This window comes from Coccidioides posadasii, chromosome 2, assembly GCF_018416015.2.
Source record: "Coccidioides posadasii str. Silveira chromosome 2, complete sequence".
NCBI classification, from domain to species: Eukaryota; Fungi; Ascomycota; class Eurotiomycetes; order Onygenales; family Onygenaceae; genus Coccidioides; species Coccidioides posadasii.
In genome coordinates this window covers 301,413-328,592 of record NC_089408.1, presented here as the reverse complement: position 1 = coordinate 328,592, position 27,180 = coordinate 301,413, and the positions used below count along the sequence as shown (strand labels likewise).

Genomic DNA, 27,180 nt, shown 5'->3' with positions numbered 1-27,180 from the left:
CATTTGATATCCAGTGATAACTCTCTTTCCCGCAAATCTTGCTTCCCTTATGGGAAACATTTTTGTCTCTGTAAAGCCTGGTTTGTAGATTCTCCAGCCGTGGTGCCATAGACATGTACTCTAGTGAGCTGAGAAGACTTGTCTAGAAAGTTAGCTGCATGGTCGAATCGGGTTCGGTCGTCTGTGCTGCAAAGAATATCCACATGGTACATATGTTTCTTGTACATTCCATCTAGAGGTGGAACCTATTCATTGACCTAAAAGTGAAATTAATAGCTACTACAAAGTACCAGCTTTAAAAGAAATAAAATAAAAATAAAATTAAAAATTAAAAATAAAGAATATAAATTCTGAACCTTTCCAGACTATGTACAAATGATTCAGAGCTCTCTATGCTCAAGGGATTATGTCTGTTAAAAGATAAAAAGAAATGATTGATCTTAACATAGATAAACAAAATATCAACAGAAACAAAAGATCGAAGATGAGCCACATTGTCAACTTAGATTAATATATATATATATATATGTGTATTTCTCCTTTTTCTTTTTCTTTTTTTTTTTTTTTTTTTTTTTTTTTTTTTTTTTTTTTTTAGGATGACCGAGTATTTCGCTTAACAATCTTCCGGGCCATGTTCATAGCCTTTAACCATGACTTTTTCTCGGACTTTGGGGTCGTCGGAGTGGCAGGAATAGAGCTTTCCTCATCCATGAACGTCATTTTCGATTGCTCCACCTTCGAGGAGCACATGGCAGCCATCTGGCCTAGCATTGTTGGGTGGTCAATGAGATCTTCAATTCGCACCTTGAAGCCTTCTTGCTCTAGGAGCCAAGACACCTGAGCCAAGCCCATGATGTCTCCGTTGAGATCGAAGAAAGACGATTCAAGGTTAAGGCCATTTGTGTTGTCATCTCCAAGTACTTGACGCCAGCTGCGACTGAGAACATCAGATAGCACAAGGAGATCAGCCCGGCTAAGCCCCTGGAGCTGAGAGGATACAAAATAGTTGTCGTTTTGTCGACCTGTTTCGTCGATAACTTGTGGGGGTAGCTCGCCAAGTTCTGTAGGTGACATTAGAGCGGAGTTTGGCTCGGCTGTAAAGTTAGAGGCGATGTTACAGAGCATGTTAAGGACTTTCTGCGCAAAAATTGGAGTGATATCGCCGTTCTGGGAGAAGGAGAGACTGATCTCGCATCTATCCGAACCCTTTGGAGTCGATATAACTGAGAAATCGGAAAAGTCCTCATCTGCGCCAACACCTCCAATCTTATATGTGTTTCCTCCCAGTTCCATCTCACTGCCGTAACTAACATTCTGGTGCTGAACAACTGTAGTGTAGTTTGTCCAGTCTGGCCATTCTGTACAGTGTTTCGAAATTTCACGGAACCCAAGTGCTTCATAAGGCATGTTGGAAACTTGCTGGTCTTGCACAAAACGGAGCAGGTCTAGCGCTGTCCATCCTTCGCAAAATCTTACCCGGACAGGTACTATATTCAAGCATGGTCCAACCGTACTTTCAACTCCTGGAACTGTGGCATTCCTACCACTAATCGTATGACCGAACACAACATCTGAGCGGCCAGTAAGTTGGGCAAGTACCAATGCCCATGCAGATTTGACAACGGTCGCAGTAGTGATGCTTCCATGTGCGATTGGGGGAAATAGGATGGTTTGCTTGAGCTGAGTCGTCGCGCCAGCAGATCTTCGATAATTAGGCCCATGCCTTCGTACAATTTCCGTCATGCGGGACCCTTTGAGAAGCGCCCTCCAGTGTTGATAGTGATCTGACGTGATGGTACTTGCAGTGCTGCGGACGTAATTAGCAAATGACGACATAGGTGGCAGGGGTTCGTCCTGATATGCTGATTGAAGGGCCAAAAATATCTTTGGAAGACAGACGCCGTCGTACTGAGCATGGGAGATGCGGATGATAATCCGATGATGGTCAGAATCCTTCCGTTTCACCACTATAAAATTGAAGAAAGGTTCTCCAAGGCGGGGTCCTTGATCCCGGTCGCGCTGCTGTAGCATGGCCGTGAACTCATCCATGTTTGACTCAGTTTCGTACACAAAGAAATCTGGTCGCATTTTGCGAAGTACCACTTGCAGGAAGCGGTCGCCATGTGGAAGGAAAACGGTACGGAGAACATCAATCGAGTTGACAAGTCTGAAAGCACTTAGCTTCAACTGCTTTAGGTCTAAAGGACCGTTTCCATCAAAGAAAAAGTAGTTAAGCATCCACTTAGACTCTAGCAGCGATCCCGTAATTGCTAAGCCTTGGAAATCTGTGACCGGTAGAACATCAGCAATACCTCCTTTGAAGACACCGACCTTCGGACAGATATTGCTTTGAAGGAAGGCATCGATGTTAGTAGCCTTGACCAGGGAGAATCGCTGATATAGTTCGCTCTTTGCTGCCGACCGTAGTACGGGGACTGTTCGATGATAAGATGACAAATCCCCGTTGCTATTAGCATCTCCATCTCCATCTCCATCCTCGTATGCAGTCATCAAACTTGCGACTCGAATCATTGTGACCATATCTTCAAAGACAGGGTTGCGGAATACGTCAGCAACGGTCAACGCAAGACCATCTTCACGGGCAGCTCCAACAAGCTTCATAGCTGTAAGACTGTCACCCCCTAATTCGAAAAAGTTATCGTCAGGAGCAATTGCATCCTCATCCATCTCCAGCATAGAACTCCACAGAGAAAGAAGCTTCTTTTCTATAACAGCTGAACGACCTCTTCGTCGGATTTGTGCGGCCATGGAATGAGTGTCGGGATCGTCTTTCGGGTTGTAATCCAGAACTTCGTAGGAATCTGAGGAGGTAGAAGGAAGATCCAACCCTGCCTTCTTTCGATATGGTGAGAAGGTACCATGGCTGCTTCCAGATACTGGCTTGATTAATGCTTGACTCTGGCCCAGTATCTCGGATATTTTGCGGTCAACCAAATCAGCCATATTGACACTCGGGTTGCTTTTCAAGGTGCCATTCTCCAACATTTGTTGGATGACCTCGCGCACACAGGAATCCACGACCTTCGTCAAATCAGCGGAGCTTCCAGCCACGCTCTGTTCATAGAATCGTTCGCTCTCTTGCTTGGCGGGCGAATCCGACCTTTCCTGGTCTTCGGATGGCGATATCTCTAGACTTGGTTTTATGACTGGGTCACGAGTTGCAACCTTTTGTCTAGGCTGGTCGAGGAATTTTGTCAAGATTTCAGCCATTGAACTTGCATATTTCTTGGCCTCAAAATCTGGAATTGCGTCGCTCCAATATCTCAGCACCACTTTTTCGTCGTTTTTCGCGGTTTCAATGTTAACAGTAATGACATACTACATCAATAAGTCAGCTAAATGATACATTTACGGTTCGTATTGCTTTCTTACCTCGCTAGGGTCATGGGCGGAAAGGGTTTCAAACATCAAATCCTCCTCGGCGGCATCGCTTGATCGGCTGTGATTTTGAATTGACAAAGCAGTGTTATACAGTGCTTTACCAGCCAATCCAAGTTCATGCTGTACTTGGGCAAGGGAACATCGTTGGTGAGGCAGACTGGCAAGGTAGTCGTCGTGTACTTTACGAAGAACATCTTCAGTCGATGAAGAGGAAGAGAATAGGACACGGCAGCAGAGCATGTTGATAAAAGCCCCAACGGCATCTTGAATTCCGTCGACAGGAACGTCTCGGCCGGCAGAGATATACCCGAAACAGACATCATCTGAATGCGTGTAGCTTCTTAGTACAAAGGCCCAAGCGGTATGCATCACATTTGCCAATGTCACCCCAAGCTTTTCGCACATCTGATGCAGTTCAGGAAACCGGTTAAATTCCATCTCAACTGCAGATAAGCATCGTTGAGGCTTCCTTTGATTGCTATATTTGGGTATATGGCATGGCTGAATTCCTTCCAAATAATTCTTCCAGAAGTGAATTTCTTGTTCGGGAGATTGTTGTCTGATGAACCGGATGTAGTCGCTAAATAGGGGCCCAGAACCATCTGGGAGACGGTTCTCATAGGCAGCGATCAAATCGGCCATCATGATACCCACTGACCCTCCGTCAATAATGGCGTGGTTAATCTCAAGCTTGATGAGAACTCGTCCGCTATTTGTGGTGCAGAGAATGAACTGATGTGGCAATTTGGGACGTTTCTTCAAGTTGGTGTCCTTTAGTTTGATGTTGTTCAGTTTATCAATGGCCTCAGAGTCATGGCAATTGACAAATATAATGCCACTATCAACACTTTTCACAACAAGCTGGTCGAAAGTACTTCCCTTGCACAGGCTATCAACAAAGACTGTTCTCAATGCTGCGTGCCGACTCACGACTCGCTCCCAGGAATGTGCAAGTTTTTCAGTATCCACTCGCCGGTGAGATTGTTTGGACTTGGCTTCGAATATACAATTAACCAAATAGGCATCTGAATTCCTGAGTTGGCTGAGCAAGATTCCCTCTTGCATTGGTGAACATGGATAGATGTCCTCCACCTCGTTGCAGTGTTTGATTCCAGCCTTGGGATAGGTGATTTTAATAAGTTTCTTGAGGCCCTCATATGAAAGTGGAAGCAAAGGATAATCACTGAGAGTGGGCTCTGGTGAGGTCTGGGCGAGGCGTATAACGGTTTCTTCAAGGGTGTTTTTACACTCCGCTACCCAGCGACGGATATCGTTAGTGCGAGCCATGCTCTTGTCGAACATGAAGGAGAATTGAATCTTCTCCTCTTGGACAACGGCAGTGATTTCAAAAAGAGCAAGTCTCGGGGTATTTGGGCCGACGTCGCTTGTTGCCAAAATATCATGCTCGGTAGATACGAAGTCGGCTTGTTGAAGGAGCGAATCATCCCGTTCTAGTTGCTGCATTCGACCGAGATAGTTGAATAGTATCTCCATTGGAATATCAGTAGTGGCAACCTTCCTAGAAGAGAGGAATCTTTCCGCGAAATACAACCGGCCGTTGTCTGGAATGCTGTGCCTGATGTCCTTCGTCCTTCGCAACGTCTCTAGGGCGCCATATTTATCATTTGCACCTGTGTCATGTCAGCACAACTCCACCAAAAACGCATAAAACCAAATAAATACTTACCAGAATTAACAGGAACTGATATTGGGCAGATTGTAGTAAACCAACCCACGGTCCGGGAAATATCTAGGGACGCATCCCAGGGCTCACGTCCGTGCCCTTCATTGAATAGTGTAGGGACTTCCCTATCTCGGAATACCCGCCCGAAGGAGTGTCCAATGACAGTAAGAAACAAATCAACAGGATCAGTTTGAAACGCTTTGTGGCAATCAACAAGCGCCAAGTTGGTAATTTTTTCATCCACAATGAAAGTTAGTTGCTCTGCGTTTTTGTAACTTGGCTTCTTTCCTTCCATTCCCCAGTATGTAAGGTTCGAAGGCTGGACGTCGAATGGAAGTAGTTTTCTCGATGTATGTTTCTGGCAATGTTCGGCTTGCATAGAACACCATACTTGGAAAGGGAGAGGCTTATCGGCCGAAAGCGAACCGGTTTCAAGATAGTCCTGGAGGTCCTGGAGTATAATCCGCCACGAAACCATGTCAACACATAAATGGTGAGCAGCAAGGAATAGCATTTGACAATCATTCCGACAGTTAAATAGGTCAGCAGCAAAAATTGGGCCGTTTTCAATATCCAAACATATTTGACTCTCTGAAATAATTGACGGAATCTGGTGGGTCCCGGCTATATTATGGGTGCGATAACGATAAGACGTGCCGAGATCCTGCCTCAATTAGAATAATATGTACCAATGAAGGGTTAAATGTGACTTACATTGGTAATCCTTTGTTGCCAAATACCGAGTGCATCCTGGCTAAATCGAGCTCGAAGCATTGAATGTTTACTGACGATTGCTTCAATCGCCTGTCTCACGTCGACTGGATGGACTTGCTTCGTAATCCGTAATGAGAAACTTTGGTTAAAGCGCCCACTACCTGTATAGACGTTGGAAGACTCAAAGTACAGTTTTTGAATGGGAGAGAGACTAAACGGCACGTTGATTACTTCGTCTTTCTGAACAGTGTTGGCTGTAGAGGTAACGCGCTCCACGAGGGACATGATCGACTTGCAGCGGAGGATATCGTGAAACGAAAGATTGATTCCTTCTCGTCTGCACCGGGACATAACGCTCATTGCTGCTATACTATCACCTCCTGTATTGCGATTGGTCAGCGGATATGTATGCATAAAGGACGTGTTGGCTACCTACCTAGGCTCATAAAGGATTGGTTTAACCTGATTTTGCTGAGAGGAATATTGAGAACCGTCGACCAGACTTTCTGTACGACTTTGGCCGCGTCACTTGCCTGTACTTCATTGCTGTCCACCTCGTTTGCGCCTATGATTTGCTCATAGGCTTTTTCGTCGATATTCTCAATCCAGGCGATAGCCTTTTTCCTATCAAGCTTCCCTGAGGCTAACAATGGAATAGCATGCACAACAACCCAAGTTTGTGGAATCATGAACAGAGGAAGTTGGCTCGAAAGATTATCTTGAACCTCATTCAGTTGAGAGCAAACTTCGTCAAACAATTGTCTCTCGTTGACAAGTTCAAGATCACCACCGGATATACCTGAAGCTTCGGACGGTAGGCTGCGGAGCGAAACTATAGCCACGAGTCGTCCTTTGCATAGACCAGAGTTGGGCATAAGGACAACGGCATGTTTGATCCGACGATCGATATATAGTCGATGTTCGATCTCCCCAAGCTCCATCCGCTGGCCGTGGAGCTTGACTTGACTGTCTTTGCGGCCAATAAACTCAAGGGAGCCATCGGGATTATATCTCACGAGGTCACCGGTTTTGTAGATCCTGCGAACTGGCACCACACCACTAAACCGTACCGCCCATGCCAGATCCTCAACAAAAGCCTCGCTAGTTTTCTCGGGGTTGTTAAGGTATTCCCTCGCAAGAGTCGAGCCACTCAGCGCCAATTCACCTACCCCCCCCAACGGAGCGAGTCGGTCATGATCGACTGGATCCAGGACCCAAGCTGTGGTAGCCGCAATTGAGACACCGATAGAAGAAGGGTTTTGAAGACATACGTGTTGATTAGTCGTTGAAACCACTGAGCATTCCGAAGGCCCGTATGCGTTTATCAAGTTAACCTTGTCTCCCCATTTCAGAATGACTTCGGGAAAGAGTGTTTCGCCACCACAAACCAGCGTTTTTACAGAGGGAACGTTGGCTGGATCAATAATGTTCGTGACTGATGGTGTTAGACAAGCCCAAGTCACACGCATTCTACGGATTGCTCCCGCAATATCCTTGAGTCTCTCCTCTTCAGTGGGCACACAAACGCAGCCACCCAAAGAGAGGGGTGTTAGGATATCCATAACCGCTGCGTCGAATGAAAGAGACGCAAACTGAAGAGTGCGTGAGCGAGAATCCATGAGTGTGGCAGGTGCGAACGCCGCAGAGCTGCTGCAGAAAGCCTTATGCTCGATAACTACCCCCTTGGCTCGGCCAGTGCTACCAGACGTGAAAACAACATACGCTGTATTCTCAGGCTTTGCTCGACCAGAAAGCCTGCCATAGTCACCGCGAGGTAGGTTGGTAATAGATCTCCTATCAACGGCCATAACGTGCTTCACAAAATCGACAAAGCGCTCCCGGTATTTTGGTGAGCAGAGCACTATCTCGGCATGCGTTTCTATAATAATCTCTTTGTGGCGGGAAGTAGGATGCAATGGATCTAGGGCAACGAAAGCTCCCCCGGCCATAAGCACAGCCATGAGCGTCACAACTACCCAAACAGACTTATCGAGACAAATCGGAACGAGTACTTCGGGTCCAACACCGATGGAGATTAGATGTAAAGCGAGCCGCGAGGCATGGCTTCGAAGTTCTTCGTAGGTAAGCTCAACTTCAGCATCGCAAACGGCGGGAGAAGCCGGCTGAGACTCTGCTTTCCTGGTGAATGAATCGTGGATGCATTCATTGACGGCTAACGGCTTGCGACGGTTCCACCAGGCAACTGTCTCTTTGTCCTTTTGGCTAAAAACTTCAATATCGTTTACCTTCACTTTGTTGGTTTCCGAGGCCTCGACGATTTGTTGAATGACGGAGCTAAACTGGTCTAAAATCCGCTGCATTTGCCAGCTGTTTATTGCATTCTCGTTGTGGTAAGCAGTTGTGTCCACGTAGCTGTCTCCAATGTTGCATTCAACGGCGAGGGGGTACGTTAAGAAGTTCTGAAAATTGTCGAGATCTTGGAAATCCCAGAAATCTTCCTGGATTTTCTCGTGGGACGTTTGGACGACCAAAAGGTTTTGGAAATCACACGCAACTGCAGTGTCGCCGTCTAGTCTGTTGATACGCTGCAAACCGACATGTTGATGTGGCACTACATCTGCGCTCTCCTGCTGTACCTTTTGCAAGTAGTTTGCAAGTGTCTCCTTTCGATCTATTTGAATCCTTGTTGGAACCGTCGTGAGCGTTGGGCCGACAATCTCGGTGATGAAGGGAACATTGATGTTCCGTCCGGTCAGGGTCTCGCCGAAGCAGACGTCGTCGGTTCCGGTATGGCTGCCGACAACTAGAGCCCAAGCGGCTCTGATAATAGTTGGTAGTGTCACATCGCCAGATTGTTGAGTGGGGATATTTGTACGGCTTGAGATAGTCCGTGTTGCCAAGGGTTTATCGCCAGCTGAAAGTGGAACTTGGGGGAATTTATCGGAAGAAATTCCAGCCAGCTTGGATCTCCAGAACTTATCCGACGCATCGAGGTCTGCATTTTTCAAGTATTGAACGAATCTGGAATAGGAGGCTTGCTGCGGGGGGGAACCCCGACCGAAGTATGCGTTTTCGACTCTCTTCAGCATGAGTGGAAGGCTCCATCCGTCATAAAGAGCGTGACTCATAGACAAAACAAAGAATCGCGAACCCAATTTTCTATCATCGACGAGCGAGAACCTCGCTAATTGCCCGCCATTATGCGCTGGTAGTTGGGTAGCTTCATCGGAAATTGATTCCAAACTGGAGGAGGAACCCCACGCGAACGTCTCCTTCTTGAGAACCACTTGAAGAAAATCAGACGATGCAGTGTGAACAATACGGGTCCTTAGCATGTCCAAATCATTCACAACTGTTTGCCAGGCAGCCTTAAATCTGGGAATATCAACAGAAGCATCAAGGCGGAATATACTTTGCGCTATGTATGCACCAGGCTGCTTTATCGCGAGTGTGATAAATCCTTCCTGAAGTGAGCTCGCAGGATAAATGTCATGGATGTCGCTTTCGCTCACGCGGCAAAGTTCAGCTGCTTCCTGTTTTACATCTTCGACTAGTTCTGGTTTAGGTAACAGACTGAACGGCTTCAGTTGGGATGGAGCCTCCGTCTTCTTCAAAACGCCACAACTGCTAACCATGTCCGATAATATCGGGAACTTGAAAATGTTGGAGAATGTCAGCGACATACCCTGTGCGCGTGCACTTCCAGCTAGTTGCATGGCGGTTAACGAATCTCCTCCAAGCTTGAAAAAACTATCTGTGGCGCTCACAGAACCAGGTGGCAGGTTGAGAATTTTCTCCCACAAGGCTTGAAGTTTTTTCTCTATGTTAGACGTTGAAGCAGGTTTGTTGTTTTGCGCTTTTGGCCGGTACAAGCGAACGGACTCTTTCGATAAATCCTGGACCATATTTCGGAGGCGGTTACGATCAAGCTTACCAGATGAAGTCCAAGGAAGCCTGGAAACGGGAATGAAAAGACGTGGGATCATATACGAGGGCACGCAGGCTCCCAAGCCCGTCTCCAGTGACTTTGCCACAGATCTGATGGTATCGTCCATTGGGATCAGAAGTTCATCACAGCTGGAACCATCAGCTTTGGTCAAAATGGATTTATCGACATCCGAAAAGGAAACAGTGAAAAACACGGTAAGGTTTTTTTTGCTGGAATCTGATGGTACAACCAAGTCGACAGCGGCCTGTGTTTTCTCTGGAAGGTTGGCTATACACTGGTGCTCAATTTCACCAAGCTCGACTCGTTGGCCGTTTAGCTTAATCTGCGTGTCTTTTCTCGAGATAAAGTTGATAGTACCATTAGGATTCCACCTGACTAGATCACCGGTCCGGTACATCCGACATTGACGAGGGATTAGATCTCTTAATCGACGATCTTCGGTAAATTCGGGCCTATCTAGGAACACTTCCGCTGTTTTCTGTGGGTTATTAAGGTATCCTCTACTAACAGTGCGACCCTCTAATAGAAGCTCTCCTACTGCACCCACTGGGACGAGGCGATTGTAGTTGTTGGGGTCAACTACCCAGGCTCTACATCCAACGGCCGGTCCAATATTTAATCGATCCTTGTCGACAGTAACTCCATTAGTATCAACTTTGAGACTCGCAGAGGAGATGGCGGAGTTTTCGGTTGGGCCGTAAGTGTTGATTATCGCTGGACCACCTTTCCATTCTTCTATGATCTTTTCTGGCATGGGTTCTCCGCCTACCGCAATGACCTTCAGAGTTGGAACTTGACCAGGTTTTATGGTACTCAAAACAGATGGAGTCAGGAACACCCAGTTCGCCCTATATTTTGTCATGGCTTTGGCGATATCGTTCATTCGTTCCTCGTCACTAGGCACACAGACGCAGCCACCCATGATCAAACACGTGGTAATTTCAATGACTGAGGCGTCGAAGGTGTACGAAGCGAATTGGAATACTCGAGAGGAACCGTTCATCAAAAACGCCTCGCCGTGAGCGAGGGAGCTCGTACAGATTGCTCCGTGTTCAATGACTGTCCCCTTTGGACGGCCTGTGGTCCCGGAAGTGAAAATGATGTAAGCTGCATTAGAAGGCCGAGGAGGGGTAAGAGGAGTTGCTTGGGTATTAGGAAGTTTCCGAACATCTTGAGGGTCGAGTACGAATATGGTTTTTGTGACCTTAGATGCCTTTTCACGGTACGTTGGAGAGCAGACAATGAAATCCGCTCCAACATCTTCGATAAGCAGGCGCAATCTGCTTTCGGGGTGGGTTGGATCAACATGTACAAATGCTCCGCCAGCTTTAAGAACGGCGAGCTGCGCAACAACAGACCATGCCGACTTTTCAAAGAAAAGGGGAACATAAACATCGGGTCCGACTCCAAAACCGATGAGACGGCCTGCTAATCGGGATGCGATCGCATTCAATTCAGCATATGTGAAAGATGCATCCCAGCCTTCGACTGCCTTGGTTGTCCTCGGGCGAAGCAAGGCCTGCTGTTGGATAAGCTCATGAATACACTTGTTGACAACCTTTGGGGGTTGACTATTCCAGGTGCGAATTTGCTTGCAGCTATGTTCGCCTAGCAAGTCAAGATCTCCCACTACTCTAGCATCTCCATTATTGTTGATGAGCTCATCCAACAAATGCTCGAATGTTTTTGCTATGTTGACAACATGTGCATCCGATATCGTGTCGGTCCAGTAGCCAAATCCAATGAGCAAGGATGAATCGATAAGACTGACGTTAATAGAGAGATTAAACTCATTGGGGTCGGTCGAATCGAAATGCTCGAATGTGATCATAGGAGTAGGGGAGTCTGCATCCGAGCCTTTCTGGAATGTGAAGGCGGTATTGAACAATGGTGTATCAGAGAAGCCAAGTGCATGTTGTACCTCTGTAAGTGAGCAGCTTTGATACTCCAGGCTGCGCATGAAGTCTGTTTGCAGCTGCCGGAAAGTGTCAACTAACGAGGTATTGTTCGATAGCTTGAGGCGAAAGATGATCATGTTGATAAAAGCGCCGACAGCTTCTTGAATGCCATTAACGGGGACATTTCTTCCGGACGAAACTACACCGAAGCAAACTTCATCCGTACCGGTATATGCTACGAGAACCAAGCCCCAGAGAAGCTGAAGTACGTTCGCAGGCGTTAATCCGTGCTTCCTGCAGAACTTCTGTAGCTCAGATCCCCGGTTGATTGTTAAAACATAGTCTTTAGGCTCTCTTTTAGAAGGGATGGGAACCTCAGCAAGCGATGGTAGCAGACATGGTTCGATTCCAGAGAGATAAGTCTTCCAGTATTTTAACGCTTCCTCCTTGGGGGTTCTTTGCAGATATTGAATAAAGTCACTGTAAAGCGGCCCTGGTTCAATGGCTGACGTTGCCTCATAAGCAGCTGTTAGGTCTTGGATCATGAGTCTCATAGATGTGCCATCGGAGATTGCGTGACTGATATCAACTTTACAGAACACCCGACCATCAAAGGTTTGGCAGACGGCAAATCTGTGAGGGGGCCTCTTTTCACTGCAGTCAAAAGGTTCAACACTTGCAAATGCTTTTTCTGCTGTTTCCGCTTCGAGGTATAGGGTATTTGCCATAACTTTCTTCAAGACAACTTGGTCCATGAGACCTTTGGTGCTAACGCTGTTGACGAATACCGTTCTTAGAGACGGGTGCCGAGAAACCACAGCCTTCCATGCCGCTTCCAATCGACGGCCATCAATTCGATGGTTTCGCTTGTTCGACTTGACTTCATAAGCAAAATGGAACGAATATTTCTGTGGATCCTTCAGTTGACTGATGAGAATCCCTTGCTGCATAGGAGAAGGTGGATATGCGTCTTCCACTTCGTCAATAGAGATCCCTAACTCCTGAACTTGCTTTTGCAGTTTAGTAAGACTGCCATATACCAGTGGAAGGAGAGGGAATTCTCTTGGGCTCTGTGTATTGATTTTCTTGAAAGTTCCCGCTTCTTCAAGGAGGGTATTGCAGCCAGAAAGCCAATTCAAGATTCCATTTTTTCGTTTCATGTGTTTATTGAAGCCAAAGGATACCTTCAACGTTCCATCAGTGATAACGGCTGATATTTCGATCAGGGAAAACCGAGGTACTTCTGCTCCAATATCGGAGAGTGTGTTGACGGATTGACCTCCGGCACCACCGACAGGTTGAAGAATGGCGATACTCTGCTCATTTTGCTGCATTTGGCCAAGGTAATTAAAGCAGATCTCCATAGGCCAGTGCTTTCCAAAATATTTTTCTCCATCATCCGTTAAGTATCGATAGGCGAAGTAAGGTCTGCCTTTGCCGGGAGTGCGGCGTCGTAAGTCTCTGACCCACAGGATGGTGTCCAAAAGAGTAAGGTCACCAGAGGTTTCGGCATCATAGGACAGATATATTGGGCTCATTGTGGTAAACCACCCCACGGTAGAGGAAAGATCAAGCTCCGGGCTCCAGGGTTCTCGTCCATGTCCTTCATTATACACCGGCGGGGGTATTTTCCTGTCCGTAAATTCTCGATGGAATGAGAGAAGAATAGAAGCGAGTATAACATCGACCGTGTCTGCTCCAAAATTCTCATGACATGCCGTTGCTAGCTGCTTAGTGGAACTTGCACTAAGCTCAATTTCTTCTGTTTGGATATCGCCGTTCAAATTTGATTTGTTTGACATCCCCCAATAATCGAAATCAGCAGTGGACACGTCTGAGGCCGGGAGAACTCTTTCAGGTGTTTCTTTCTGGGCATTTTCTGTTTGGAGCTTGCACCAATCCTGGAACGAAGTGGAAGTGTGGAGTTGAAGTTCAGTGCCGGCCAGCACGTCCTCGAGATCCTGGAGAATAACGCGCCAAGACATCACATCGATAATAAGGTGATGAGCAACCAGAGAAATTTGGCTTTCTTTTTTAGGTAGATCGAACATGTCAACGGCAAAAAGGGGTCCATTCTCGATATCAAGGCATTTCTGGCTGTCTTCAATTAACAACTTCACCTGGCTCGGTTTGACGTCATTGTGAGCACGGAAACGGTAAGATGTCGAAATGTCACCAGAAATCCATTGATGCCAATTTCCAGCTTCGTTCTTCTCAAAGCGAGCTCGTAGCATCGGGTGGATTGTAACCAATTTAGTGATAGCGCGAGCGATATCATCGGGACTGCGTTCCGAGGTCAAGCGCATCAAGACGCTTTGGTTGAACTGTTTCCAGTTGTCCCCAACGCAGTCAAAGTAAAGTTGCTGAATGGGGGACAGGTTGAATGACCTTGTATCTTCTAACTTTTGGGGTATCTCAACTTCCGCTTCAGCCCTGGGACGCCCACCACCAGAGAACGTAACTTGGGTAGAGAGTTCTCTAATTGATCTAGCTTGCATGATATCTTTGACAGTAATTTTAATACCCTGCGAGCGACATTTTGCCATCACTTGCATGGCCGAAATACTGTCTCCTCCCTGAGAATATGTTAGCAAATCAGATACAATCTTGTCAATATAAGGATCGAGCTTCTTACCAGATGCAAAAACGAGCAGTCGAGCTCAGTCTCGTCGAGTGCCAGGTTTAGGGCATGACTCCAGACCTTTTGGAGTTCAAGGATGATATCACACTGTGGAATGCTCTCAATTTTGTTGTTAATCTGTGGTTTCTCAGCCTTTTCGATCCTCCTAGTCATTTCAGCCTTCTCAGATTTCTCAGCATTCATGTTTTTCTTCGAGAATTTGACTAGAGTAGCCAGCTGGTTTATTGATTTGGCTTGCATGATGTCCTGCACGGCCACAGTTAAACCTTGGGAACGGCATCGTGCCATAACTTGCATCGCAGAAATGCTGTCACCACCCTGATAAGAATGTTAGCTATATAACCTAGTAAATAAGAGCGTAGCTCACGACATCAGCATACCAAATGTAAAAATGACGAGGTTTCGGGCTCAACTTCGTCCAAGGGTATCTTGAGTACATGACTACACGCTTTTCGAAGTTCTTCGACAACGTCGATCACAGGGGTCACGTCAACTTCCCGAGACTGCTGAACGGGCGGTTTTCTCGCATGGTCTCTCTGCATTTCTTCAATAAATTTTATAATTTGCCGTCGATTCAATTTCCCGGAGGGCATGATAGGCATCGATTTGAAAGATACCCATTTTGTTGGAACCATATATGGCGGTAGAAGACGACGTAAACGTTCTTGAATAGCGGACATCATCGGGGCTACATCATCGAAAGGAATCATTTCGAGTTTGGTGGATGGGTCACCTCTGGTAGCGTCCTCTGAAAAGATTGCAGCCACCAGTCGTTTGGCATGAATGCCTTCTTTCGGGATAGTTACAACGCAATTCACAACAGCGTCATCCGCTCGAAGGTGGTGTTCAACTTCATCGATCTCAAGGCGTTGTCCACGAAGTTTAACCTGGTTGTCTTTCCGGCCAATGTAGATGATATCCATCGATCCGTCGTTGTGATACCTCACAAGGTCACCGGTTTTGTACATTCTTCTGTCCCCAGACTGGGTGCGCTGCGCCCACTTAGGGTTTTTGATATATACGCTAGTGGTCTTTTCGGGGTCCTTCAAATAGCATCGGGAAACGGTAGGACCTTCCACAAGGAGCTCACCTACGGCGCCAACTGGAACAAGCCTATCATGATTTTGCGGGTCCACAATCCAGCAGCGGTCCAGTGCTTGGCCAATGTTAACGGGGTTTGTCTTTGTGGTTATCTGGCTTTTGACCGTTGAGAGTACTGTTGCCTCAGATGGTCCATAGCCATTCACAAGCTGGACTCTATTAGCCCAGGTGGTAACATCGGACTCGGACAGACTTTCACCGACGAGTGAGAGAGTCTTGATCGTCGGAACATCTTCAGGTGATAAAACGCGAGCAAAGGACGGAGTGAATTCGGCCCAGTCAATGTTCATCTTAGTGATAAATTCTTCTATGTTGTTTATACGATCAAAATCATTTGGCATGCAAACACATGCTCCAATGATGAGGGCCGTAAGCGTTTCGAGTATACTAGCATCAAAAGTGAAAGACGCAAATTGAAGGGCGCGACGATAAGGTTTGAGGTACACTGCCGGACCATGGCTCATGGCAGCGGAGCACACGTTACGATGTTCAACTGATCAATTCGTTAGTGGGGAATTGAAGGGTTGCTGGGTGAGAGACTCTTACCTAAAATTCCTTTCGGCTTTCCTGTTGTACCAGAGGTAAATATAACATATGCTCCATTATCTGTAGGAACTTGAGGTAGCAGTTGCGACCGTGATGGCAACGTCCGGAGTAAGGCCATGTCGACGACTAAGGTCTGCGGTGCCAAATCCTCGCAAATTGATTTATGCCGGGAAGAACAGAGGACCATGGATGCTTCAAGATCAGTTGCAATTCCTTGAAGTCGAACAATTGGATGGATGGGGTCCAGGAAAGCAAAGGCACCTCCGGCCTTTATCACTGCCAACATGGAAACCACTGCAAAGGCCGACTTTTCAAAGCATAGAGGAACATAAACCTCCGGGTCGGCGCAAACTCCCAAGTCGACCAAATGATGAGCTAGTTTTGTAGAGACATCATCTAGCTCCTCAAATGTGAAGGTTCCATCCCAGGCGTCAAGAGCCAGGGCAGTGGGATCCGTCCGGACTCGATCATAAAACATGTCGTGAACGCATCTGTCATAGAGCTCCGCTCCAGTTGAATTCAACTCTTCAATAAGCTCTATGTCTTGAGAGTTCATAACGTCCATATCGCCGAGCTTGGTTTCTGAATAGTCATTGGACGCTAGTCGCCTGAGAAGAGTGCTCAGCTGGTTTATAATTCGTTCCACTTGCCATTGCGAAAGAACGCTAGCATCATAGTGAGTATCAATACGAATTTCTGACTTAGCAATTGTGCAAGAGATGTTCAAAAGATAGGAGAAGAAGTCGCTTCCTTCCAGTCCAGAACTGATCATATTCCAAAAACCATCCGCGGTTTCGTCTGCATCCTGGGTGATGGTGAGAAGGTTTTGGAATTCGCACGCCAAAGCGGCATCGGAGCCAAGGCGCTTGATATTTTGGATCCCGGCAAATTGATACGGCATAGCCTGTACGAACTGATTTTGGACATCCTTCAAGAACTCAGCAACAGTAAGACCACGATTGATGCGGACTCTAGAAGGAATTGAGGTAAATGTCGGGCCGATCATATCCTCAATGCCGGGAACAGGGGCATCTCGTCCAGTCAGCATCTCCCCGAATATAACGTCGTCGGAATTCGAGTATAGAGAGGCAATTAACGCCCAAGCCGCACGAATAGTCGAGGCGACCGTTATTTCCTTATCTGACATCGACGGAAGTTTCACAGCTTGGGAAAGTTTTTCGTGTGCTTTGACCTGGTAATGGAAGTTCGGGAGTCGCGGCCATGGCGACGATGCTGGGTCTTCTAGTCGAGCCATCCAAAAATCGTCGCAAGCCTTCTTGTCGATGGCGTTTAGATATTGAAGGAACCGTGAGAATGGAGTCTCTACAGCAACCCCCAGCGAATCAGCATTGCGGTAGCAGGCGGCCACTCTGTTTAGCAAAGTGGGTATGCTCCATCCGTCATATAAAGCGTGGTGAACGGTCCAGACAAATTGTGGCGATTGTGAACGCTCGCCGACAATGGTATACCTGCAAAGTATTCCACCATCATGCGGGGGTAAATTACGATCTTCACTTGCAATATCTCGAATCGTTCTTACCGAGTTCCAGTCGATTGGCACGTCGACAACAGCCTGGAGGAAGCCCAAAGTTTCTGTAAAGACAATCCGGGTACGAAGAACTGCCTCCGCATCGGCTACCGCCTGCCATGCCTTCCTAAATTTATGGAAATCGACATTTGATGGCAAACGGAAAACATTTTGAGCGACGTACGCTCCGGGTTGCTTGCTGGACAAAGCAACCAAACCACCTTGTATAGACGTGCAAGGGTAAATATCTTGAACTGACTTGGCTGAAACGTCACATATATCCGAAACTTCATTCACAAGTTCATTAATGTCAACATCCTTTGGAAGCAAAGAGAATGGCTTTATAGGGTTTGGCATCATGGTGATTCCATTAGTCAACTCTGTACTCTCAGCAGAACTCTGACACGATGCAGCCATCTCAGAGAGCTTTGGATGCTGGAAAATGCTCGCGACAGAAAGTGTAAGCCCTTTTCTTCGAGCAGCAGTAACGAGCTTCATAGCACCGATTGAATCTCCACCATGGCGGAAAAAGCTATCATCGGCTCCAATAACAGAAGTCGGCTTGGATAAAACGGATGCCCATAACTGTTGCAGGATCGCTTCAGTCTCGGTTTCGGGTGCTCTTCCCCCACCAAAATCTCCAAGCCTGTAAGTAGATGCTTGTTCATCGGACAAGGACTGGGCTGCATTGCACAGTGCCCGGCGGTCGAGTTTCCCGGACGCGGTGAGTGGCATTTCTGACACGGGGATGTACGCTCCGGGGACCATATATGCAGGTATTACCGCTAATAATGCTGACTCGAGGGATCTTGCAGTAGACTCGACGGTTGCATCCATTGGAAGGAGAATGTTGTCTGAGTCAGGGGCCGTGGTCGAACCACTTGATTTCATACATAAAAAGACAGCAAGGGTTTTAACGCCACCGGTAACAATTAGCTGAACAGCTGACTGAGTAGACTCTGGCAAGTTGATTTTAACATAGTATTCTATTTCTCCAAGTTCGATGCGCTGCCCGTTTAATTTGACTTGGGTATCTTTCCTGCCGAGATAAACTATTGATCCATCGCTGTCGTATCTGACCAAATCACCGGTCTTGTACATTCTTCTGATTGAATTGATACGCGGAGCTGGGTCCTTTTCAACCCAAGATGGATTTTCGAGAAAGGATTTGGCCGTCTTTTCTGGGTCGTTGAGATAGCCACGGGAGACGATCGGCCCCTCAACAAGAAGCTCACCAACAGCACCAATAGGCACTAGTTTATTGTGGTCGGACGGATCAACGACCCAGGATACGCTCCCGATGCTTTTTCCAATATTGGAAACATCCGTCGTTGCAGCATTACGGTTCTGAGTGCAGTTAATTGAGCACTCTGAAGGTCCGTACTGATTGTGGATCGGAATTGAACACCAAATATCCTTGACTGCTTTTGTCATAGCCTCACCTCCAATTCCGATAGCCTTAATTGATGGGACATCGCTAGGGTGAATAAAAGAGGCAACGGTAGGAGTGAGATCCATGAAGTTTGCATTTAGTTTTTTGATAGCGCCAGCGAGGTTGTTGAACCGGTCTTCTTCCGACGGGACGCAGACGCAGCCTCCACGCATGAGCGTAGTAAATATCTCTTCAAGACTGTTATCGAAAGTGTAGGCAGCGAATTGCAAGACTCGGCTTTGTGGTCCAAGGCCCAGGGCAGAACCGTGAGCTTCGGCACTCGACACAATTGAACGATGTTCCAACACGACTCCCTTTGGCTTTCCTGTACTTCCCGAAGTGAAGATAATGAAACATGGGTTCGTGGGCTCCGCAGGTATACCGCAGAATTCATCATATTCTGCGATCTCGTCAATCAGATCAGAATTGACTGCCACGACATATGGAACCATGTCTTCAAACATGGAAGCCCTCTGTGGCGATGCCACTACTATCTGTGCATCACAGTCCATAACCTTGTACTGAAGCGTATTTTTGGGATGCGTAGCGTCCAGGGGCACACATGCACCGCCCGCCTTCAAGACACCAAGCATGGAAATAATGGTCCAAGCAGACTTGTCGAAGCAGGTAGGGACAAACGATTCTGGGACAACGCCCAAGGCCGCAAAGTAATTTGCCAGGCGTGTTGAGATCTCGTCAAGTTGACGATAGGTGAAATCTCCATCCCAGGCGCAAATAGCAGGGTCATCTGGACGGGCTCTCGCCTGCTTCCTGACCACTTCGTGCACACACTCATTGATTGTTTCCGGAATATTGCAGTTCCAGGACCAGATATTTTCATAATCTTGTGTACTGACATTATCTAGTTGGGCGACTAGCTGTTTTGCGTTGTAGGTTATGTTCTCAAGGGATCGAATAAAAGTGTTAGCAATATTCCTTGCTTGCTGCTCGCAAATGGAATCCGTCCAGTAATCGAGGTCGATAAAAACTTCAATGTCAGAAACTTCAATATTCAAAGAGACAGGATACTCCGTTGGGTCATGAATTGGGCAGTATTCACTAAACTCAATCATCTGTTGTTCTGTACTTCTATTTGTCGGAAGTCGGCGATAGGAGACACAGGTATTGAAGAGAGCGACGTCAGAGAGTTTCAATGCGTGTTGAACCGCGGCAAGAGAAATGTGCTTGTGCGGTAGACTGTCCATGTAATCTTGCTGGACGGCGTCGAGGACTTTACTGAGAGGACGGTCATTGGGCATACTTACTCGACATGCAAGCATGTTGATGAAAGGTCCAACAGCGTTATCGACGCCAGGGACGGGAATATCACGTCCCGAAGACAGGTATCCAAAGCATGCTTCTTCAGAGCCGAGATAGGACCGTAAAGTGAGCGCCCATGCAGTATTGATCGCATTTGAAAGTGTAAGTCCGTTAGAATCGCAAAAGTTTTGGAGGTCCGCTAATTGTTTGTAGTCAAGTCGTAGGGTGCGGAGCACCTTTTCAGCTGTGATCCCGTCGTTTAGGGCGGGGAAGTGACTTGGCTCTACGCCCTTGAGGTAAGAAGCCCAGAATTCAATTCCTTTGGCAGTTGGCTGCTCTTGAAGGTAAGCAATAAAAGCGCTATAGGACACGGCAGGCTCTTTGGCGAGGCTTTCAGTATACGCCAACGCAAGGTCACGAAAGATAATTGAGATTGACATGCCGTCCATGATGGCATGGCTCATCTCAAGGCGACAGAAAACGTTTCCATTCGGCGTTTGGCAGATCGTAAGCCGATGCGGAGGCTTGGTATCATCATCATAGCCATATGGCTTTTGGTTCTGTAGCGTAGGAAGTACGTCATTATCGCTCTTACATCGCAGCCGAAGTAGCTGGGGCTTGATGCTCTTAAGGACTAATTGGTTAAAAAGACCGTCAGAAGTCAGACCCTCGACGAACACGGTGCGAAGAGCTGGGTGATGTTCAACCACTTTCGACCATGCAGAAGCAAGCCGCTCAGCATCCACAGGGTTACGACCCTGAGGCTTAACTTCAAAGGTTACGTGAACAGAATAGAATGCGCCGTCTTTATTTCTGCTGATCAGCAGCCCTTGCTGCATTGGGGAACATGGGAAAGCATCCTCCACTTGACTCAGACTAGATAAGCCAATTTGCGGTAATTTATCCGTGACCATGGAATTAAGATCATCGTATGTTAATGGCAAGAGTGGGAAATCGCTGAGTGTTATCCGGGGAGCCATAGTCACGAATTCGCTGGCAATATGACTTAAGTTCCGCTGACATCGAGAGACCCATTTCCGGATAGCAGGTTGGTGTTTCATGTGCCGGTTAAATGTAAAGGCAAATCGGAGTTTCCCACCAGCGACCACGGCAGAGATTTCAAAGAGACCAAACCGCGGTGTGGTTTTATCATAGTCAGCTGAGCCTCCTGCCTCTCTAGCTTCACCTGCCATCTCGTCCACCGGGTGCAGCAGGGCATCCGTCCGCTCCAATTGCTGATATTGGCCCAGGTAGTTGAAAGATACCTCCATTGGAGCGTGATGGCTAAATCTATCCTTGCCTTCTTTAGTGTGGAATCGGCAGGCGAAGTAGTGTCGACCGTTGCCTGGGACACGATGACGAATGTCCTTGACGCGCATCACAGTGTTGGCGATGTCATCTGAGCTTGAGGTGGGGACAAAAACGGGATACACTGTTGTGAACCATCCAACTGTATGAGAAATATCAATTGAGTCGTCCCAAGGTTCACGGCCGTGGCCTTCATTATAGATAGCGGGGACATCGCGGTCAGGGAATGTCTCCGCGAATGAATGAATGAGCACAGCAACCAAGACATCAACCGGTTCGGTACGCATAGCGTTATGGCATTTTGTCAGCAAAAGTGAAGTAGTCGGACTATCCATTTCGAACACTTCGCAAGCAGCAGCACCATAAGTGTTCAGCTGGGGGTCAATGTCCCAGTAAGAGAAATTACCGGCAGGAATCTCTCCGGCTGAGATAACTTTCGACAAGTCAAGGTCCTGGCAATGGTCTATTTGAAGCTTGGACCATGTTTGGAACGGAATGGACGGGGATGCAAGAGACGGATTGTGAGGATTCAGCAATAACTCTTCCAGATCCTCTAAAATTACTCTCCACGAGACCAGATCGATAACCAAATGATGTCCGACCATGGAAAGGAGCTGCTCTTTCTTGCCCACGTCGAAGAGATCGGCGGTGAACAATGGACCATGTTCAATGTCCATTGAACTCTGGCTATCGGCGATCGCTGCGTCTGCCTCGTCCCGCGAATTGATGTGATGAGTGCGAAGCCGATAGGAAGAGGCTACATCGGAAGTAATGCGTTGCTTCCATTCCCCGTTTGGACCTTGTCTACTAAAACGGGCGCGGAGCATTGAATGGCGATCAACGATGACCTCGACTGCCTGGCGAAGGACGGCCTCTGATGTTGGTCGAGCGAGCTTCAAAAAGAAACTTTGGTTGAAATAGCCCTGACTCTCCTCACGAACTTGGAAGTGGTACTGCTGGATGGGTGTGAGATCGAACTCTTGGTCGACTTCTTCCTGATAGTCAACAGTCTGGATTGTGGTCCTTGCACAGGGGGCAAGCTCCCTGATTGACTTGCTACGAAGGATCTCTTGGAAAGTAAACCCAAGGCCAACCTTCTTGCACTGTCCCACGCATGTCATCGCCGTAATGGAGTCTCCTCCCAAGCTGAGGAAGCTCTGATTCAGGCCAATTCGGTTTCCAGGAAGGTTTAGCACTCGAGCCCAGACCCTCCTGAGCTTGTCTTCTACCTCGTTGGGCTTGGTCCCTTCGGTTTCGTGTTCGTCGTCATCATCTTTGCCAGACATTGCGACTTGTAGGAAAAGTTCGCCATCAATTTCGTCCACCCACGTCGATATCGCCTTCCGGTCTAATTTTCTGGAAGACAACATTGGAAAAGCTTCAACGCAGAGCCACATAGTCGGGACCATGTACGATGGTAGATTGGCTGCTAGCAGCTGCCGCATTTCTTTAACGGCTGCATTCTTCTGCGAATGGGACACTAATTTTAGTGGTGTTGGATTCATGAGATCACCGACAAGACAACTGAGAGTGAACACTGCAACAATGCGTCCCTTGCAGCAACCCTTTTTTGGGAACAGGACCAGGCCATGGCTAACATTTGGGTCAGCGACAATATGGTGTTCAATTTCACCAAGCTCAATACGCTGACCATGAAATTTGATCTGGGTATCTTTTCTCCCGGCATAGTTTAAAGAACCTTCAAACGAGTTGTAGCGAACAAGGTCGCCGGTTTTATAAAATCGCCTAGGCTTGCCATTTACGCTTTTAGCCCAGGCAAGGTCGCAGATGAAAGCGTCCTCCGTCTTTTCAGGGTTGTTGAGATATTCTCTCGCGAGGCTGGGGCCTTCGAGAAGCAATTCGCCGACGCATCCGGGCGGGACGAGCCGATTGTGATCCCTAGGGTTGACAACCCAGCAATGAAGGCCGATCGGAAACCCGATGTCTGTCGGTTCGGAGTCAGCAGTCATGTGAGAATTCGTGACGGCGCATACCGAGGATTCAGTTGGTCCGTAGCCGTTGATGAGGTTGATGTGCGACCAAGCGTCAACATGTGACTGCGACATTGCCTCGCCCGCCAACACCAAGCTTTTTAGACCAGGGACTTCGGCCGGCGGGATGAAATTTATAAATGAGGGGGTGAGCGTCGCGAGGTTAACCCGCATCCTATTGATCACTCCAACAATGTCATTCATCCGGTCCTCCTCGCTCGGTATGCACACCGTTCCCCCGACCAGCAGCGGACTGAGGATCTCGACAAGGCTGGCGTCGAAAGTATGAGCCGCAAAGTTCAGGGCACGGGAATTCTCGGTAATGGCCAAGGCTGGGGCATGAGCGTCCGCTCCGGAGACATACGACGCATGCTCGATCACGGTACCCTTGCTAAGTGTTAGATGTGGATCGTAACCCGTGAAAACAGTATACAACTTACCTTTGGTTCTCCAGTGGAGCCCGATGTGAATATCAAATAAGCGGCGTTGTCGGCCCTACAACGCGAGACGTACGTTGGTGGCCTAGAAAGTTGAGGAAGACGATTGATAAGGCCCTGATCAACCGGAGTCACAGTGCAAATCCCCTCCGATAAGCGATCAGCGTAATTTGCGGAGCACAGCAAGATGTGTGCTCCAAGTTTCTGGATTAGAGACTGGAGACGTGGAATTGGATGCGATGGATCGAAAGGAACAAACGCGCCTCCAGCTTTCATTACCGCAAATATTGCGACAGGATACCATTTCTACGGCCCCGTTAGCCTTTAGAAGAGGAAAGAACAGTGAAGAAAAAGGAGGCTGCAAAAAGCGTACCGATTTCTCAAAACAGCAGGGTACTCGGACTTCCGGTCCTACGCCCATCTGAATCAAGCGATTTGCCAAGCGGGAGGTGACTTCGTCGAATTCAGCGTACGTAAAACGTCCGTCCCAAGCATGTATGGCTTCGTGGTTGCCTCGTCGGCGCGCCTGTTCATGGAAAACTTCGTGTATGCATTTATCTATCCTCTCCAACGGTTTGCTGTTCCAGCTTAGGACCCGTTTCAAGTGACGGTCGGTGAAGAAATCAACTTCTTCAACGCGAACTTGAGGAGAGTTGAGCGTTGTAGTAAGAATCTTGTCAAATGTGCTGGCGACATCCATCGACTGATCCATGGTCATTTCGGAGCTCCACCATTCCAAGAACATGGTGATCATCCCGTTGAAGTCCTTAGCAAGGACGCGAATTCGACACTAATTTTATCAATAACACCGGACAAAGTTGTGAAAGAAGAGAATCCCGCTTACGTCTTCCGGAAGCATTGTGTTTCCGTGTCGAGAATTTATCGCAGTCTCGGTTGGCATTCCTACATTAGTGGGCGTTCGAAGCACCAGCGCCGTATTAAACAGCAGCTTTTCAGCCACTTTTGCGGCGCCGGCCTTGCCGAACGGTACATCAGTGCGATACGGAATGCTTATGATGCACTCACCTTTTTTGTCTTCAACCAACTCGGTCAATGTTGTATCGTCATGCAGCTTTACTCGAGCAATCGACATATCGCCGCCGATCGCCGCTCCAGAACCAGTTTCCTGGTAAGCGAAGCAGACGTCCTCCGAGTCAGTATAGCATCGAAGTACCAGCGCCCATGCAACGCGCAAAGCGTTCGAGAGGGCCGAGCTTCCAGACTTGGCTAGCTCTTGAAGTTTCCGCGGTTCCTGCAGGACTATGCGGGCAGTCATGGGGCGCTTGGTGCGGTGATGCTGGGACTTCGGACCCAGTCGAGGAAATATACATGGCGTCAACCCGGTGAGATGGGTTTGGTCCGTCGCATTGGTAGCGGAACCTGTCTTCGTCGCCATTTTCTATCCGTTAATAGCGAGGAGTTCGTTGATTATCTCTGATATCAAGCTCAGTAAAGTGCCCGACACAACTCGGTGGAAAAACTCACATTAAGCTGTTACACAGGGGATTAATTGGTAACCCAGTGCTTATATATCACGTCTAAACACACAGCTAAACGGAATCTATCCAAGAATGTGAAAAGGAGAGGAGCTGTGGGGGATTCAATACGCGAAAGACGGGAAGGAGATTGAGCAGTTGTGCTAAAGTTATCCTTTGACAAATGTCGAGTCCTAGGAAAGATTAGCATGCGACGAGTGTCAGGAGGGCTTCCATGTCTCGCTTTTGCTCGGATAATCGAACAGTTGGCGGCTTTCTGTGGGTTTGAGGGGACGAGATGTTCGCGATGCGGTTCTTGAGGAGAAGGGGATTGTAGGTATGCGCATACGTACAGGCCGAAAGACCGATAGCGCCTGAGTTCCCAGAGCAGGGATTGAATAAGCGTTCAGCTTGCACGGCGGTGAGAGGTGATACGCGGAAACCCGTGGTTAAGTGTCCAACCTCACGCTGGTCGTTTGATCGCTTTTTGGTTTGTGACCGTTCGAACGACAGTGATCGCCAGGATACTTGAGATCGCAACGACATGCAGGGAAAGACTGCAATCCCAAAATGCGACTGCAAAAGTGAGAGACAAAAAAAAAAAAAGGAGAAAAAGAAAACCTGTTCGTTTCTTCTGTTTCTAGTTCCGCAATGAGGAGTCTGATCGCATTCTGGAATGCTGGCTTGCTTTCTAGATCCCTTGTCCTAAATTTGGAAAAGTTCTGGGGAAATGGCCACTCTCAGGCTCCAGTAGCCAGCAGGGATGATCGTTGATGATAGAAACAAGACTCGTATCGCCTGGAAAAGTGAAAATGCATTCCATACCGACACAACGCCGTCAATGCTCTCAGCATGGGTTGGCCGGAGCGGTAGTCTGCCGGTCCATAGTATCAGTCAGGTACCAAGGTGGTATCCCGTACCGGATCTGATCTACAGCCGTCGACCTCGTACTGGGCTGGTTCAACATTGCTCTTTTCCGAACCTGCACCTTTGATTCCCGGCATCCGCTCCGCTCAACCTGCAAATGAAGAAACTTTGACCAGAGAGTGTCCAATCACCATCCGATGTCTCAAAACAAGCAACCAGGATTCCAAAGGAGAGAAACAGCAGTGTCTGAGACAAGCAAACGGTGTGCCATGGGGAGGATGTTCCCTGTTTCCTGGCTGCTGGACGGCGGACATTTTCCCCATCGCTGGGGTTGGGTTGAGGTTGACCTGCAGCCACCGCCGGGGTGGAAGAACGGGCTGGATTACATAATGCCCTCCTCCGTACCCGAACGTGTCAAGAATAGTCTTGGCAGGTCCCACCAACCAGCCGCTTTGGCCTGTGCTCCAACCGAGACGCCGTATCATCGCCGCCGACAAACTGACAGTCGAGAAGCTGCTGCGTTTCCTCCGTATCTTCCGTATACAATATGCCTACATACCTACAGAGGACAGGGTACGGAGGCCCACCCACGCCAGTTGCAATCTCGCCTACCGCCTGCACTGTGACGTGCTCCTCCACTGGACACGAGAATTCAGCCCACTGAGCGACTGCTCTGTACGGAGTACAATGGACTTGAAATTCGACAGGGCATTCGCCACACTTCATGCACGCCCGATTCTCATTTCAGCACCGGAAACTTTAGGACATTATGTGTGGACATACCTACATTAGTCTATGCCGTCTCCCGTCCCGGGATGTTCACAGGCTTATCAAAATGCCCCGGTTTCCCACGACCGGAGATGCCAAATATAGCACGGTGGGTGCCGTATTGAACTCAGATAACAGAAACCTGTGGCGAGAAATAGAGCATATTTCTCCGTACATAATGTAATTATGTACGGACTGACCGTTACATGGCTTCGAGG

General features: G+C 47.9%; 1 protein-coding gene across 1 annotated transcript; it reads right to left on the bottom strand.

The window, feature by feature from the left end:
• Nucleotides 1-358: 358 nt before the first annotated feature.
• Nucleotides 359-25,916, bottom strand: D8B26_002597 (NRPS-like protein biosynthetic cluster). Its single transcript, XM_003069074.2, has 13 exons — nt 25,681-25,916; nt 25,338-25,521; nt 24,697-25,286; nt 24,226-24,642; nt 23,856-24,158; nt 15,897-23,802; nt 14,630-15,843; nt 14,244-14,567; nt 6,237-14,184; nt 5,801-6,180; nt 5,090-5,750; nt 3,394-5,033; nt 359-3,339 (listed from the first exon to the last, which is right to left on the bottom strand). Exons 3-13 carry the CDS (start codon nt 25,246-25,248, stop codon nt 592-594), a joined length of 24,093 nt encoding a protein of 8,030 aa, XP_003069120.2. The 5' UTR covers nt 25,249-25,286; nt 25,338-25,521; nt 25,681-25,916; the 3' UTR covers nt 359-591.
• Nucleotides 25,917-27,180: the final 1,264 nt, after the last annotated feature.